The sequence below is a fragment of the Cebus imitator genome, unplaced genomic scaffold, assembly GCF_001604975.1.
Source record: "Cebus imitator isolate Cc_AM_T3 unplaced genomic scaffold, Cebus_imitator-1.0 Scaffold9, whole genome shotgun sequence".
In the NCBI taxonomy this organism is placed as follows: Eukaryota; Metazoa; Chordata; class Mammalia; order Primates; family Cebidae; genus Cebus; species Cebus imitator.
This window is the reverse complement of record NW_016107324.1, coordinates 6994662-7009950: the sequence shown is the minus strand read 5'-3', so window position 1 is coordinate 7009950 and position 15289 is coordinate 6994662. Positions and strand designations below refer to the sequence as shown.

The 15289-nt window shown below is 34.5% G+C and overlaps 1 protein-coding gene and 1 pseudogene across 3 annotated transcripts in view; both read right to left on the bottom strand.

Moving 5' to 3' along the window:
• The window catches only part of FAM227B (family with sequence similarity 227 member B), a 273911-nt gene that overhangs the window by 22027 nt on the left and 236595 nt on the right, over positions 1–15289 (bottom strand). The window contains exons 12-13 of one of the 2 annotated variants that reach the window (XM_017543814.2): positions 12338–12435; positions 8840–9000 (exon numbers count right to left, since the gene is read on the bottom strand). In XM_017543814.2, the coding sequence (XP_017399303.2) occupies positions 8840–9000; positions 12338–12435 (259 nt within the window). Of the gene's footprint in view, positions 1–6452; positions 9001–12337; positions 12436–15289 lie in introns of those variants that run through there. The other variant, XM_017543824.2, reaches the window with a different exon arrangement.
• Positions 5886–8094, bottom strand: LOC108314735 (annotated as a pseudogene). Its single transcript, XR_005203110.1, has one exon. The product of XR_005203110.1 is annotated as a signal peptide peptidase-like 2A (transcript).

Genomic DNA, 15289 nt, shown 5'->3' with positions numbered 1-15289 from the left:
TTTTTTTTTTTTGGTTATACACGGGTCAGCAAGCTGCTTCAGGAGACAGTCTGTCCCTTGTCTACCTGCAGAGGCGCTGCTGGGCTGCCTCAGACTCAGCCTGGCTGCTGCGTAGGCTTCCTTTCGCTTTTGTTTATGCAGGTAAGATTCGAACCGTCTTTGCAATGGTGGATGCCCTTCCCCTCACGGAGCCTGACTGTCAGGGCTCAAGCTTGACCTCATGAACTGGCTGTGAAACTCTCAAGTGGGAGGGCTTCAGTCTGCTGGTCTTTGTGGCAGTGGGACCTGCCAAGCCATATCACCTGTCTCCCTGTTTTCACCTCTCCCTCTTTCTAGGGGGCACATAGATCCATCCTGCAGGCAATCTCGGTGCTATCCAAAACTCTGCCCAGTTCTGTGCTGACAACTTGTGGTGCCAGGCCAGCTGGAGCAGCCGCTTATCTGTGCTGGCAACTTGTGGTACTTCTCAGCCTGACGGTGTTCTCCCAGACTGTGGGTTTCAAAGGGCATGGGAGAAGCGCAGTATCTGGAATGCCAAGTGGGTAAAGTTCCTGATCCTCTGATTGGCTGCGCTTCCCAGGTCAGTGCCCCACCCTGCCTTAGTTTGCCCTCCCTGGGCTACACCCACTGTCCAACCAGTCCCATTGAAATGAACCTGGTACCTCAGTTGGAAATATGGAGTTCAGTCGTCTGTGTGTCTCTCACTGGGAGCTGCACTCCAGAGCTGTTCCCATTTGGCTATCTTGGTAGAAGTTTCATTTAGTTCTTAATCCTAAAAACTAAATTCTTGAAATAGCTTATTAGCATGTGGCCTAAACTGATCTTAGAGCAGTTATATTCTGTTTAATGTTTACCTTTGCCTATATGTAAAATATTTTAATTTTGGTTTACAGTTTACCCAACATCCATGTATCAAAAAAATTTTTTTTAAGGTAGAAACACATGTGACTTATTCTATAAGAGATAACATTATTGTTGTAATCTTACCAGATTCTAAATGGCCTAGAATTATATGTAAAATAGGATTGCAGTTCTAGTAATTTTCATTATTTAACACATCATTAACAGCAGTTTTGTAGTATACTCAAAAAATTGAGGGAACAGGGGTATTGAAAACATTAACACTTATTCAAGTAAAGTAATTCACTATATAATTGATGATCTCTACTGAAAATATACAAATTAGCTGAATGTGGTGGCTCAGCTACTGGGGAGGGTGAGGCAGGATAGTGGCTTGAACCTAGAAGGTGGAGGTTGCAGTGAGTTGAGATCATGCCATTGCACTCCAGCCTGAGTGACAAGAGTGAAACTGTGTCTCAAAAAAAAGAAAAAAGTAGTTAAACAGGTTTAGTGCTTCAAATGGTCAGCTTTAGTTATCTGGAAAATTTAATTTTGGGCTATAGTGCACTCCCTGATAAAGCTAGATTAACAAGTTGTTGATTTATAGAAATTCCAGCATTTTTATAATTTATGTCCAATAACAGAGACCACTCCAAAAGTTGCTTAGAAGGACTTCGGCCATTCCCATTATTTTCATTCACCCCTCTATCCTCCACAAAGCTACTCCAAATAAATATATAAATTTTGGGTTTGCTTTGCAAATATAGGTTCAACACAAGTTCCCTAGCTCTCTGCTTGAAACTCAGTTGAATATCTAAGTCTATAAAGATAGAACTTCTGGAATTCCCTCTTTCAAATTTGATATATCACTAAAAAACCAGAAAGCAGATACATGTGAGGCAACCACCAAAAGGAGCCAATTTGGTTTTTCCTTCAATAAACGGGGCTTTAGCTCTAAACAAGAATATGGCTTTTACTTTCTGAAATTTTGGAGCACCTCACAGAATTACTCGGAGCCAGAGGCTGGAAGTGATTTCTGTGGGGCGAATGCATGGTAATAGTGTAAGTTTTGCTTATTTTCTCCTTTGCCTGCCCACCTCCTCAGAGAGAAGGAGGTTGGGTGAACGCAAAATTATGATCTGATCAATATTTACTTGAGGTATTGCTTTTGATTCCTAAATTCCAAGCATTCAAAAGGTTTGGCTTTTTCACCTAATTTTACTGACCAACAATATTTATAGCAAGAATGCTTTTACCCCAGCCTTCAAAGATCACCTAAACTATTTGAAAATGAAGTTTTTTTCTCTTATTTGATACAAATTTGCCTTTACTACATTTCTCCTAAATTGAACAAACCAAGCTATTACTAATTCTCCATAATGAGAATTCATATTTCCCCCCTTATTTTTCCATTGAGTTATGTTTATAATTTAAAGTCCAAATTGTGCTTAAAACTTGATGTAACTCATTTCTTGGAACCTGATTACCTAAAGCAACTGAAGTCTTTAATTTACTAGTAGTGTTAATAACAAGTTGGTGAATTTTAGTCTGTATCTTGTGTTATTTTATTAAAAGAAAATCTCCAACTAGAACTGAAACTGAGTTTGTCAGAAAAAAAATAACCAGATACTACCAACAGTTTTTTAATTGTCTCTGGCTCAAGGTGGCTGACAATACTTATAATACTCATTCATGTGAAACAAACCCCCTTTGTTCATCTAGTTCTTATAAAAATTATTATTTTCATTTCATTTTTAAACTCATCCTCTACTCTTAATTGGTAGAGTTTATAAAAGGAATAAATTAGCAATTTACTCAACAAAGTTTAGAATAGCTTCAAGTATAAGCCATCTAAAAATAAAATAAAATGTCTTTCTCTTATCTAAAAGCAAAATTTAAATACTGGATATATCCTTTATTTTACTATGCCTTTATGCTTATACTCTATTACATAAGTTTTAAAAATATTTTTAAAAATCTGGAATTTGTTTTTTTATGGAATCCCTGGGAGCCAAGTAGGGGAGTTATTAGGTTATTTTAGATAATTGATATAAGGTAGCATCAAAGGGAATTAAGTAAAGAGATAGATTCACTGGTGAGAAATATTCTAACTGTAAAAAGGCAATCACAAACTTTTATACAGAGGTAGGTTACTGATAAAGTCTTTGACCTCTATTGATCTCCAGACTTTCTAGACAGTGGCAAGCTTTTTTCTTTGGGTTGAAGCCATGTGTATGGACCAAAACCATCATGATGCTGAAAGTAATTTTTCTGTAAGCAAAAAAGATCAAAAAACTAAAATAACTCTAAACTAGAATAAAATGGGGAAAAAAATCTAACCAAAAAAAAAAAAAGACAGGGAAAATTTAAGAACATAGATGGGAAATTAACTTTGTTAATTTGACTGCTAACTGGAACATGGACTCTCCACATGGTCTGAATTTCCTACTAACATAGCAGCTAGTTCCAAGAGCAAGCATCCCAAAAGGAAGAGTGAAACAGGCAGAAGCTGTAACGACATTTATTAGCTGGCCCCAGAAGTCATAAAGTCACACTCCAATGGTTGAGGAAGTTATAGAAGACTGTCCAAATTCAAGGGCAGTGAGCATTGGTGCTATCTCTTGATGGGAGAATTGTTACAATTCACCTTGTAACAGGAACATGTGGTAAGGGCAATATTGTTATGGCCCCTTGAAAAATATAATCTGCCATAGGACTTACCTTGAGTAAGCCCACTATTATCAGCTGAGGAAATTCTTATAGGGTATTGGTAACCAAGGGCCTTATGCCATCAGTATTGTCCCATCCCAGCAGCTGAAGAATGTCTTTTGTATTTCTTTGCTTAGGCTTCAGAGCATCTACCATACGTATTTTCCTATTCCTGTGGTATGCATAATTTTTTGTCTCTATGTTTAACAATATTGAGAGTAAGCAAAAATAACTGAGTTACTTGCTCCAGAATATCCCTTTCCCTGAAGATAAGATTGCAAACAAACTAAAATATCTTGCTCATCACAGCTCACTTCAAGACCCTTGCTGCACTGGTCCCTCCAATCCAAAATTATAATATCATAACCTCTGCCCAATCTCAAGCAGTTCCCTATCTTGCAAAGCCTGCCTCAAAGTCACCTACCTCAGGCCTCAAAACCCCATGAATATCATCCTTGAATTTCTCAGTTTTGAGACATTCCTAAAGCTCTGTTACATTGGTGTTCTTACTGCAATCAGTGCATGAAACCTAGCTTTGTTTGGTCAACAGGTAATTCTGGTAGTCTTTTAGGGGAGTCAACAGCAGATAATGGCAGAAACAGTGTCTAAGCATTCTTTCTCTTAGGGTAGCTTCAGAAGAACTTGGTTCTACGGTGAGCTGACAAAATGAGAACGTCATCATTTAAGGGAAAAATTGAAAGAGTTGCCAATTCAGCCGCTGATAGTGGGAAAGGTCAAATTCCTCCAACAAAACCATAGGGACTTGAAATTTATTTAGTCCAATTCATCTGCTTAATATGAATGGAGAAGAGGCTTAAATTTGGGCTCAAATTAGAAAGCAATTTCTTCCTACACTGCTGAAGAGTCCTTTTCTATGCAATCAAGGGTTTTATGTTTCCTCTCTGATCTTTATCTTTCCTCTTCTTTCTCCTGTTTGGGATCACTGTGTCTCCATTTTTCCTCTTGGCAGGCAATTAGAGGAAATGTCAATTCTCCATCATATTTTGGCAGAGGAAATCTTTTATCTCTATGGTGCCACGGGACTTTTAGGCCTATATGTTTTGAATGAAAATGTATTTTTAAAAGACCTCACATTTCATCACGTTAACACCTGCTTTCATTATCTGAAATATCTCATTAACAGATAATTTATGACACTGATACCCAATTTTTGAAGGAAAATAAGGGTTAAATTTTTTGGTAAGTTATCATAAATAATGGAACAAACTTTCTTGTAGTATAGGCTTGTCTATTCACTTCACCCAGAGTATTTCAGAAGGACTGAGGAAAAAGATGTTTTACCTTGTATATATTAGAAAAATTACTAGATGGGAGGGTTCTGGATTAGATGTTTTTTCAGATATTTGTCTTTCAGCTAATTTATCCTTTAAAAAATGTGACTATTACAAGGTTCTTACCATATGTTAAGTAAGTAGTCATTGACTTGAAGTGAAAAATACAATTGATAGTCACTTTAGTAATAACTTACAAATTGCTATTCATATATTGGTTAATGAGAAAAATATCTATGCGTGTTCATGTGATGAAGATTATTGGAAATCATTATATAAATAATGGTAAAAAGAATACAGAGCTGGTGATGCTTCTGGAGTCTCAGAATTGTTTCTCTTTTTTTCACTGTTGACAATTTTCTTCTCCCACATCACAGATAATTCATAACAAGATTATTTCTCTGTATAGGTTTTATTTTTATGCTAGTATAAATGCTGCTATAACCACATTATTTTCAATTGCTGGGTTTAAACAATTCATTCCTGGACACTATTTACATGTTTAAAAAGTCTGTATATGCATGTGTGATAATGAGAGCATGTGTTAATAGTAACATAATGTACTCATTATGACACTGCATTGAGTTCAGATTTTTCTAAACTGCAACAAAATATGAATGTTTAAAACTCATGTTAGAAATACAGATATGGCTTATAGATTTTTCTTTTTAACAAGACCCACACAGAATACACCAACATTTTGGCTCTGAGTTTTCAATTTTTAAAATAATTAGCATTTCACATGTTAAAAAATTGTTAAATTTTTGGGTATTCTTTTTAAGTCTCAACACACAAAGGGCTTGAGGTAGCTTATAACAATACAGAAAGTATGAAGGGAGAATGAGTAGCTCTAAATATATTTTATCCAAGAGTCTGCAGTTTAAAGATACACCATGCATTCAGTTCTAAATCCTGTAAATCAAAGTTTGTCTCCTGTTTTACACATAATTAGAATATTAAGTGATCAAGTTTTTAAAAAAACCCCAAAGGCCATTTAAAAATTATATGTAAATTTTTCACTAATGAATTAGTATACATTAACTAGTAGTTTATTATCCTTATAAATATACATTTAAAATCATGTCAGAAGACATAAGCACTTCTGTGATATGAAATTTCATTGACTCCCTCCAGTCCTCTTCATACACACCTCCAATCTACTCAGTGTTTACATGTGAATCCTTACACACTGAAAATAATGTCATCCTCCCTTTTGTGATTTTGGCAAATCACTCCTTATTAAGCGAAATTTACCTATGGGGTTGCGGAATGGTGAGGTTTTGGTTAAAGAGTACAAAGTTTCAGTTAGGAGGGATAAATTATAAGTATTTAAGGTGATGAATATGTTAATTAGCTTGATTCAGTCATTCCACAATGTATACATTAAATAATCCACTTTTTTTTTGGTTGCTCCTTAATTGAAGTAATGGAGGATTACTATAAAAATTTAGTTTTAAAAATAGTTTTTCTCCCAATGAACACTTTTTTTAATACAGAGGCTATGATCTTCACTATAATATGGCCTATATATTATCCTGTTAATAATTTTTTTTAACTGAAAATTCGGTAATCTCACATATGAGTATTACAGTAGAAGATCAAAGTCCAAAAGGTTGAATAATTTGATTCAGATCTTTTGAATTTACAAAGTACCTTTCTTCCAGGAAATGTATAAAGTTATTTATTTTATATTATATTACATATATATTTATATTTGAGATGGGGTCTTGCTATGCCACCCAGGCTGCTACTTACAGTTACATCATAAATAATTAAAATTCTCCGTGCAACAATTGAGGCAGTAATAAGTTTGTAAAGTACTCAATACAGGAGAGCAGGTTGCCCCTTTTTCATCAGCACCGGAACAACAAATGTAAGTATCATGCCAATAGCATAGGCAACTAGCATAATAACATACTATATATAGGAAGAACCAGTCTGAACATCAACTCTTCTACAGTACCCAATCAACAGGCCTGGTACAGTAATGTCTCTAAAAACCAACATTGAAAAAGGCATGAGGCACACACTCATTACTGAGAAATAGATCAGCTTTGGTACTCTGTTGACTACTGGCAACTTTCCGTTATTTCCAAAAGGTCCAGCTGCAAGTTCAACCACGATACTCTCACCATTTTTTGTGACGAATGGTGTTACGACCACAAAAAATACATTATAGAAGAGGAGAAGGCCTAGAAGTATCATGCATGACTTGAAGTTGGGCAATTTCAGTGTTTTAATCAAATTCAGACAGAAAGCAATCTCCAAGATATCGATATCCTGTAAAATCCAAGTCCACCTGTCTTCATTTCGAAACACAGCCCAAACAATAGCTATCATTAGGCATAGTCTAGAGAGAAAAATAAGTCTCACTTCCATGCTTTTGCCACAACACACAATTGTGCATTGCCTATTGGTATCTTATGAATTAGTGCAGACAAGACAGTTGCACAGACTCATTGCTGATGCTATGCAGAAAATTGCTATCATAACATAAACCAATCATTTGCAGAAGAATTAAAGACCATCATAACACAGCAGGTGACCACAAAGATTACAACTGTAAGAAAGGACTAAAAGTTAGATATTCTTCCTTCTTTTTCCTCATTTCTCTATCTTCAATTGTCACTGCTTTCAAGTTTTCCAATTCAACTAGTCCACTCCAGTATCTAACTAATGCCACAGTGAACACAGCAATTACAAAAATGACCACCATAGTATGATCAAAGGCCACAATGGAGAATACATTTTCACATTAATGTGATTTCCTAGAGTCTGCTTCATATCTTTAAAGACTTTCTGGCTTATAAAAGCAATCAGTACTTTCACATGAGGAAATTCAGATCTGTTACCGAGGGAGGAAATAGGACACTGTTGTTGACAACTAACACTGCTTCAGCACCGCCTTTCTAAGCAATTCTGGCTTTTTTGGGAAAATGACAGCTTCCCCATTGCACCACAGCTACTTTGTTCTTTATGCCAACAGGAGGAATATCAGAAGGGCTGCATAGTGGTGTGGAAGTCAGACTCATCAAACTAATGGAAGCTGCATTTTCTAGGGTACTTAGAAAAGTTATCCAATGAGGGTTATAAAGCATGCAGTAGCCCTTGGATGTGCCATTTCTAGATGCACATAAGACTGCTCCCTGAGCTGCTGTAAGCAGGAGTAGGAAGCCCCAGAGCTGGGTGGCCGTGGCATGGGGTAGCCGCCACTGCGACACCATTGAATTGATGGGTGCTGGGTGGGGCGCACGGCGCGGCTCTATCGGTGGGGTAAGCTCTGGGTCCTGACGCTGCACGGCCTCTGTAGTGGACCAGACCGGACAGGTGCCGCCTTGGCAGCTTGTACTCCAATTCAGTGGTTAGTGTTCTAATCCCTTTGGGGTTCATCTGAGTCCTTAATGAGGGCTGGGCCAAGAAACGTTATACTGAAGATGGACAAGACTGTAAAAAACGGAACTCTGGGCCATACCCCTGCTTCAACCACAGAGTTCCGACTTTATTTATTTTTTAGTTTACACATGAAAATAATTTTTTTATGTGTAAAACATGTTCAGACAAATTTTCATTTGAACAAGGAATTCCACAGCTAAAACATGCCTAAAGCTCTCTTTGGAGAAGGCTAGAAGCCCATGTCTCATTACTGTGTATGTTTGAAACCAATCACTTAACAGTAAAGTTGCAAAGATAGCTTTTTATCACAGCACCAAGTATACCACTTTTAAAAGTTCTTTGGGTTTATGTTTGTTTTATTTTTTTTACAAAATTATAGCCTTAGATCTAAAAAATAAAATAGTTTAGCCAAATATACTACAAAAGAAAATGGATTAGCCAAACATACTACATACTAAATATATAATATTAAGCATAACTAAATATTAAAACTAAATAGAAGCATTGGTAAAACATGCATTCAATTTTTTTCTCAATTGAGACATTCAGTTCTGAATATTATTTTGGAAACAAATCATATTAAAGCAAAGCTTTAAAAAGGATATGGTTCCTGGAATATCTCAGTAAGTTTAATCTTGGTTTGCTTAGGGGCTTTGGAAACACCAGTCAGCTCATGCATCTTAAGATAATATAAAATCAACGGACTCTGACCTCCAAAATTGAAGAGAACACGATTAAACTCTGGACCAGTACTACTATAGTGGGACTGTAAGAGGAAGAAAAGAATCAAGACAATAACTTTTGTGTTTCTAAAAACTATGAGTAAAATATAACTTCATATTAAGCATAAAGCTACCATTTGGCATATTAAAATAAAGGAAATTCCAGACAGCATCATCTTAATTAGCGGAATTTACCAAGGTATGAGTCTATGCGTATGTACAGTAAGTCTCTTGTAGCCTTTCGATTTATCATCAGGCTTGCAGATAGGCAACAGACATTATTCAATCTTAAGAACAGAAAAAAAATGAAGAAAATGAACAAATCTAGGAAAAGGCATAGGAAAAATATCTGAAGAAATGATGGGCTAAATTTTCAAAATTTATGAAAAACACATCCAAGAAGTTCACCAATCTCTAAGCAGAATAAATTCACACCTAGCACATCCTAGACAAAGTATGCAAAATAAAGACAAGGAGAAAAATCTCAAAAGCAGCAGGAGAAAAGCAACTCATATAGGGGAATGTTAATAAGATTAATAGCTTACTTCTTATCATAACACAACAGGCAAGAAGGCAGTAGGATAGCATCACGGTGCTGATGGAAAAAAAACCTGTTGACCAAGAATCCTATGTCAAGAATATAACAACCATAAATACAATTTCTCCAAGATTCTATTATTCCCTTCTTATGAGAGAAATGCCAGTAAAGCAATTACTAATATTTTAAGTTTTCCCCAGTCTTGATAATGCCATTATGAGAGATTTAGTATTGATTCCACTTTGTGGGGAAATAAAATTTTATTTTTATTTGCTTTTATTGATACATAAAGTTTTCTTGAATGTCTTTTGCTTATGGTTGCTTTTTTGTTCTATAGGTTTTTGCAAATAATATGTTTCAGAATTCCTAGCAGCTACAGAATCATTTCAAATAATGGGACTATCACAATCAATAGCAATTCTTTGCTGGTAAAAAGTTAAGGTCAATATCAGACATGTTTTCTATGATGTAAATCACTCCTTCATTTTAAGCTGCCATGATAATTCACATTGGGTTATATATAGCCCAATCTTCAAAATATATGCAAAACTAGCCTAAGCTCAGTTTAGATTTTTAAAAAATTTTCCTGTCTAGATAGATGTTTTGTAACTCTTCCTGTTTCTTTCTTGGGTACTGTAAGATAAACATTCTGTCTTACTAAGGTTCTAAAAATAGACATTTCTGTCATTTTCTACAGTGATCAGTTATTAAATTCAGAAAATCACAGTTTGTAGCTCTTTTTTCCTCTGTAAGAATTCATGGTTTTTAAGAGTAGTTCAGTCAGGTAAGAGCCAAATAGGTATTAAATGTAAAAACAGTGTTTTGTTTTTTAAAGCAGAATGTCCCAAGTTGCCCAAAATCTCTTGCTAGAGACACTCCAAATAGCCAAACCAAAGAACAGAAGCCCTAATATTTCCATAAAAGATAATGGCAGAAATTTGTCAGAGCACTTTAAGATTCTATAAACAAGACTTTTATTGTCAAGTCAACCTAGCCCTAAATTCAAAGAATCAAGCAACTCCATAAGCTTTGGAATGATCGTAAGGATAAACCAGAAATTTGAAGGGGTGATTTTGGTGTCTAATTTCTCTGTTAATTTATTAAAGGATAATTGCTACAATGACAAGAAAGCTAAACTTTGACTTTTGAGGCCTGAATATGTGCTCTGCCAGTGCTCATACTCAATGTCACTTTCAGGGACTAGAAAACCACAGGCACCTATTCAGCATTTGGACAACTTTTTTGCCTGGAAAATTCCTTATGTTGAGCTGAAATCTATATCCCTGTAGCTTTCATTTATTTATTGGCAAAAGTTATACTTTTTTTTGGAGCCACACAGAAAAACTTTAATTCTGCTTTCCTATAGTAGGTCGTTACATATTTGAAAACAGTTATTATGGCCTTCCGAGTCTTTTCCTTCCAGAAGAAATATTCATAAATAATTTAGCTGTTGCTACAGCAATATGATTTCAGAGCTCTTTGTAATTAGGTTTAGATGAGGTTGTCAATGATGGGACTGGAGTCCTTATAAGAAGAAGAGACCAGAGCTCACCCTCTCTCCCATATGGGGACACAACAAGAAAGAGGCCATCTGCAAGACAGGAAGAGAGCCTTCACCAGAAAACCAAATTGGCTGGCTTTTTGATCTTGGACTTCCCATCCTCCAGAACTGCGAGGAATGAATTTCTGTTGTTTAAGCTACCCAGTCCATCATATTTTGTTATTGCAGTCCAAGTTGACTAATACAATGGGACAGGACAAAAAAATGCAGCAATGTGCTGTACTTCTAAAGATGTATCTCCAATTTCTATCTGTTACCAGCATGCTCTGAAAAAGGTTGTTTAGTCTGTTACAAACCCATGTGTTAACTACTAAACAAAGTACAAGAGACCATTTTTAGGGTTTGCTGAAGATCAGGTATACAATCTCTATGATTTATCTCTGATTTCTAAATCTGGCAATATTGCCCCAAAGGAAATGATGTGACATTCTCATTGATTCAAAATAGACTTCTATACATCACCAGTTAATATCTGAAGTGCTGCAACCATCCTTGGCCTTACTGTGAAGGCCAGAATAAAGTAGGAAGATATTTTATTAAACCTGGATTATTAAATACTGGGAAGACATAAATATTGACTTGCAGAAAGTGGTTTTTACATGGGCATAATTTTAAATTTTAAATAAATTTTATTATCAGATAGGATAATTTAGAAAAAATATTAGCAATAAAGACTGTAACAGACTTAAAACTGAATTGTCTAACAAATTAAGATATCAAATTCAGAATTTTAGGTCAATAATCTTATCAAATTTTGGCTAAGGCAATACATGGTGGTAAGTCCATGAAATCTCTACTTGCAAAGCACCTTCAAGAATGTCGAAAGGCTAAGCATTCAAGACTCAAGAGTAACAATAACTACATGTGGTCAATTATTCCAGGACCGTGGCTTAAGAAGTAAGGACAGGTCAACTATTGCTGATACTCCTTTGAAATTTTCCCTGAAGCTTTGCTGCTTATTGAGATCATATTCATGTGCAAACACCAGACGGAATCTTTGTATGTCAACCCAAGCAGAAGCAGTGACAAGACATGTTGTAAGAAAAAAAGACCAATATTATGATATTTTTCATTAGAGATGGGGATATTTTCAGAAGAAAACAAACCTTTTTAATATTAGGATTAACCCCTCAGATGAATCTCTTTTGACCATTAAATTCTCTTCTAAAATATATGTTAAGAATGTAATAACCAGGATTGTCTATGTACAACACAGTCAATAGCAACTATATTGCAAATTAAACAAGTAAAATTTTTTTGTAATAGTTATTATACTACAAACCTTTGTTGCTAGTCTCAATAATCCTGATTCTTCTTTGGATGTAGGCAATGTATATGCTCTTGGGTTGTTTAAAATCTTTATAATATTGAAGTCGATAGCTAAAACAGAAAATAAAATGATTTTTTAAATTCTGGTATTTTTTTTTCCTTCACAAAAAAAGCATGATACCTTTTTCACCTTTTAACAATGTACCCTAAACACGCAGAAGGGCAAACATGGATAAAGAGTGTTAAGACATTATTATAACTTGTCTCAAAGAAGAAATAAATATTACATTTCATATTTTTACTAGAGCTTTAGAGTTTATAAAATTCATATTTACGTTATGTCATCCTCGCAAACCATTCTGTGAGCTAAGAAACATTTTCTATAATTTACAGTTGAGAAGACTAAAGTGCAAGTTCTGTGACTTTTTTAAGCTACCATTTATTAAGTAGTAAGAGAGGACACAAATCTAGGCCTTTTGCTTCAAAGTCCAGAGCAATGCCCCTTTAATTAAATGCAATAAGCAAATTGGGCCACTGCCTGTCAGACTCCTGTTTTTCCATATTTTGACAATACACCCAGATAAGAAGAGACTTGATGATCTTTCCTTTCAACAGCATGAATATGCACGAGGGTACAGAGGGAATCTTGTCATTTTTTAAAGGAAAAGAGAACCATGTGATTTAATCAGGCATGTCAATCAGCCTAAAAGCACAGGCAGGTATTAAGTTTATCGTAAATCAGAGAAAAAAGGTGAACTGAGAGGTATGTTCTAGACTCTGGCACTGATTATCAGTTACCAGGTAGACTAGTCAGATCTAGAGATTATAATGTTGATGATAAACCTCTTAAGAGTTAAAGAAAGTTATTTGGGTTGATTTTTAACATTACACATTAGGAAATATTAGGCATTAGCCTGAAATACTAAAGGCAGGTCAGCATTTATGTCCACCAGGGATTAAAAAATTGGTTAGCAAGGAACCTACATTTAAACATTTTAAGTAGAAAGAATATTAGACTTAGAATTAGAATGGACAAGAAAAGTAACAAACCATACTTTTTCTTCAAAACGTGCTCTATTTTGAAAATTCTTAAATATATATAATACTTAATATATATATTACTTAATTTCTAATCTTCTATGAACCAATATAATTAAAAAAATAAAGAAACCCCTGCTTCATGTTCATTGTACCCACAATAAAAAGCTCACTTTTCAGATCCCCTAAGCTTAATTGTGGAACTGCTGCTTGCTAACAGATACTAGTATACATTAATATGAGGCAAAATATCTAAACGAGGAGTAATGGCAATGGCATAATAGTGAAGCAAAGCAATTTAAGAAGAAAAAGAGTCAAATAAAAACTGTAAAAAACCTCATCTAGATATGATAAATAATCAATAACGTTAAAATGCCTGTATTTATTAGCTTTTTCTCCTCAAATCCACTGATCAGTTTCAGGGAAAATATTAATATTCCACCTAATTAGTTTTAGTGCCTCTTCTGTTTTCAGCATCTCTGAAAGCTTGGGAAGATTACCTGAAAATCAAAAAATGACTCTATCTGATAAAACTATAATAAAATATGTCTTAACTGTTCTTACTAAATCTCCAGAAATTTCACAAGTGAAAAAAATGTTCCAGTCTTCCTCCACCTGCACTGAGAAAATTTCATTTCCATAATTATCCCCTATTTATTTTTGAGATGTTATCTCCTTTAAAAGGGAGACATGTAACTAAGTATGGTTATCGCTATCCACTTTTGCAGTTTTTATTCTAATAGTCTTTCTGAAATGCAAATAATTCATATATCTTGGAAAACTCAAAGAAAGGTCAAGTGTAGGCCACAAATATTAATACAATAATTGATTAAACTATTGAAACAAAGTACTGCTAGTAGATCTACTTTAGAATATATGTATATATTCTAGTAGATATGCTTTAGAATATATGTAATTAAAATCAGAGCTACTCTCAGGAAGACACTTTTAATCTAGTATTGAAATACATGATAATTCAAGAAAAGGCCTCATGCCTGCATTAAAAGACAGACAAATGATGCAATATTTAACTTGTTTTAAGTTAAAATGTTAAGAGACACAAGCACTTTTTGGTTTGCCATTCGTATGTCTTCTTTTGAAAAATTTCTATTCAAATCTTTGCCTAATTTTTGATCAGGTTATTAGACTTTTTCCTATAGAGTTGTTTGAGCTTCTCATATATTTTGGTTATTAATACCCTGTCAGGATAGATAATTTTGCAAATATTCTCTATGTCTTTTCCTTTTGTTAATTGCTTCCTTTGCTGTGCAGAAGCCTTTTTATTTTTCTTAATGTGATCTCATTTATCCATTATGCTTTGGTTGCCTGCATTTCTAGGGGTATTGCTCAAGAAATTTTTGCCTTGACCTATGTCCTGGAGGTTTTCTTCAATATTTTCTTGTAGTAGTTTCATAGTTGGAGGTCTTAGATTTAAGTACTAAATTCACTGTAATTTGATTTTTGTATATGATGAGAGGTAGGGATCAAGTTTCATTCTTCTGCATATGAATATACAGCTTTTCCAGTATCATTTATTGAAGAGACTGTCTTTTCCCCATTATAAGTTCTTGGCACCTTTGTTGAAAATGAGTTCAGTGTAGGTGTGTGAATTTGTTTCTGGGTTCTCTATTCTGTGCCATTGGCCTATATGTCTGTTTTTATGTCAGTACCATGCTGTTTGTTTACTATAACTTTGTACATATGTTTTTGCATTTCTGCATGGAATGCCATTGGCATTATACTAGAGATTGCAGTGAATCTATAGATTAGACATTTTAACTTTATTGATTATTGCAATCCAGAAACAATAACTATCTTTCCTTTTTTTTTGGTTTTTTTTTTTTTTTTTTTATTTAATTTTTTTTTTTTTTTTTTTTTTTTTTTTTTTTTTTTGCTTATTTTAATTCCTAGGTATTTACCTTTATTT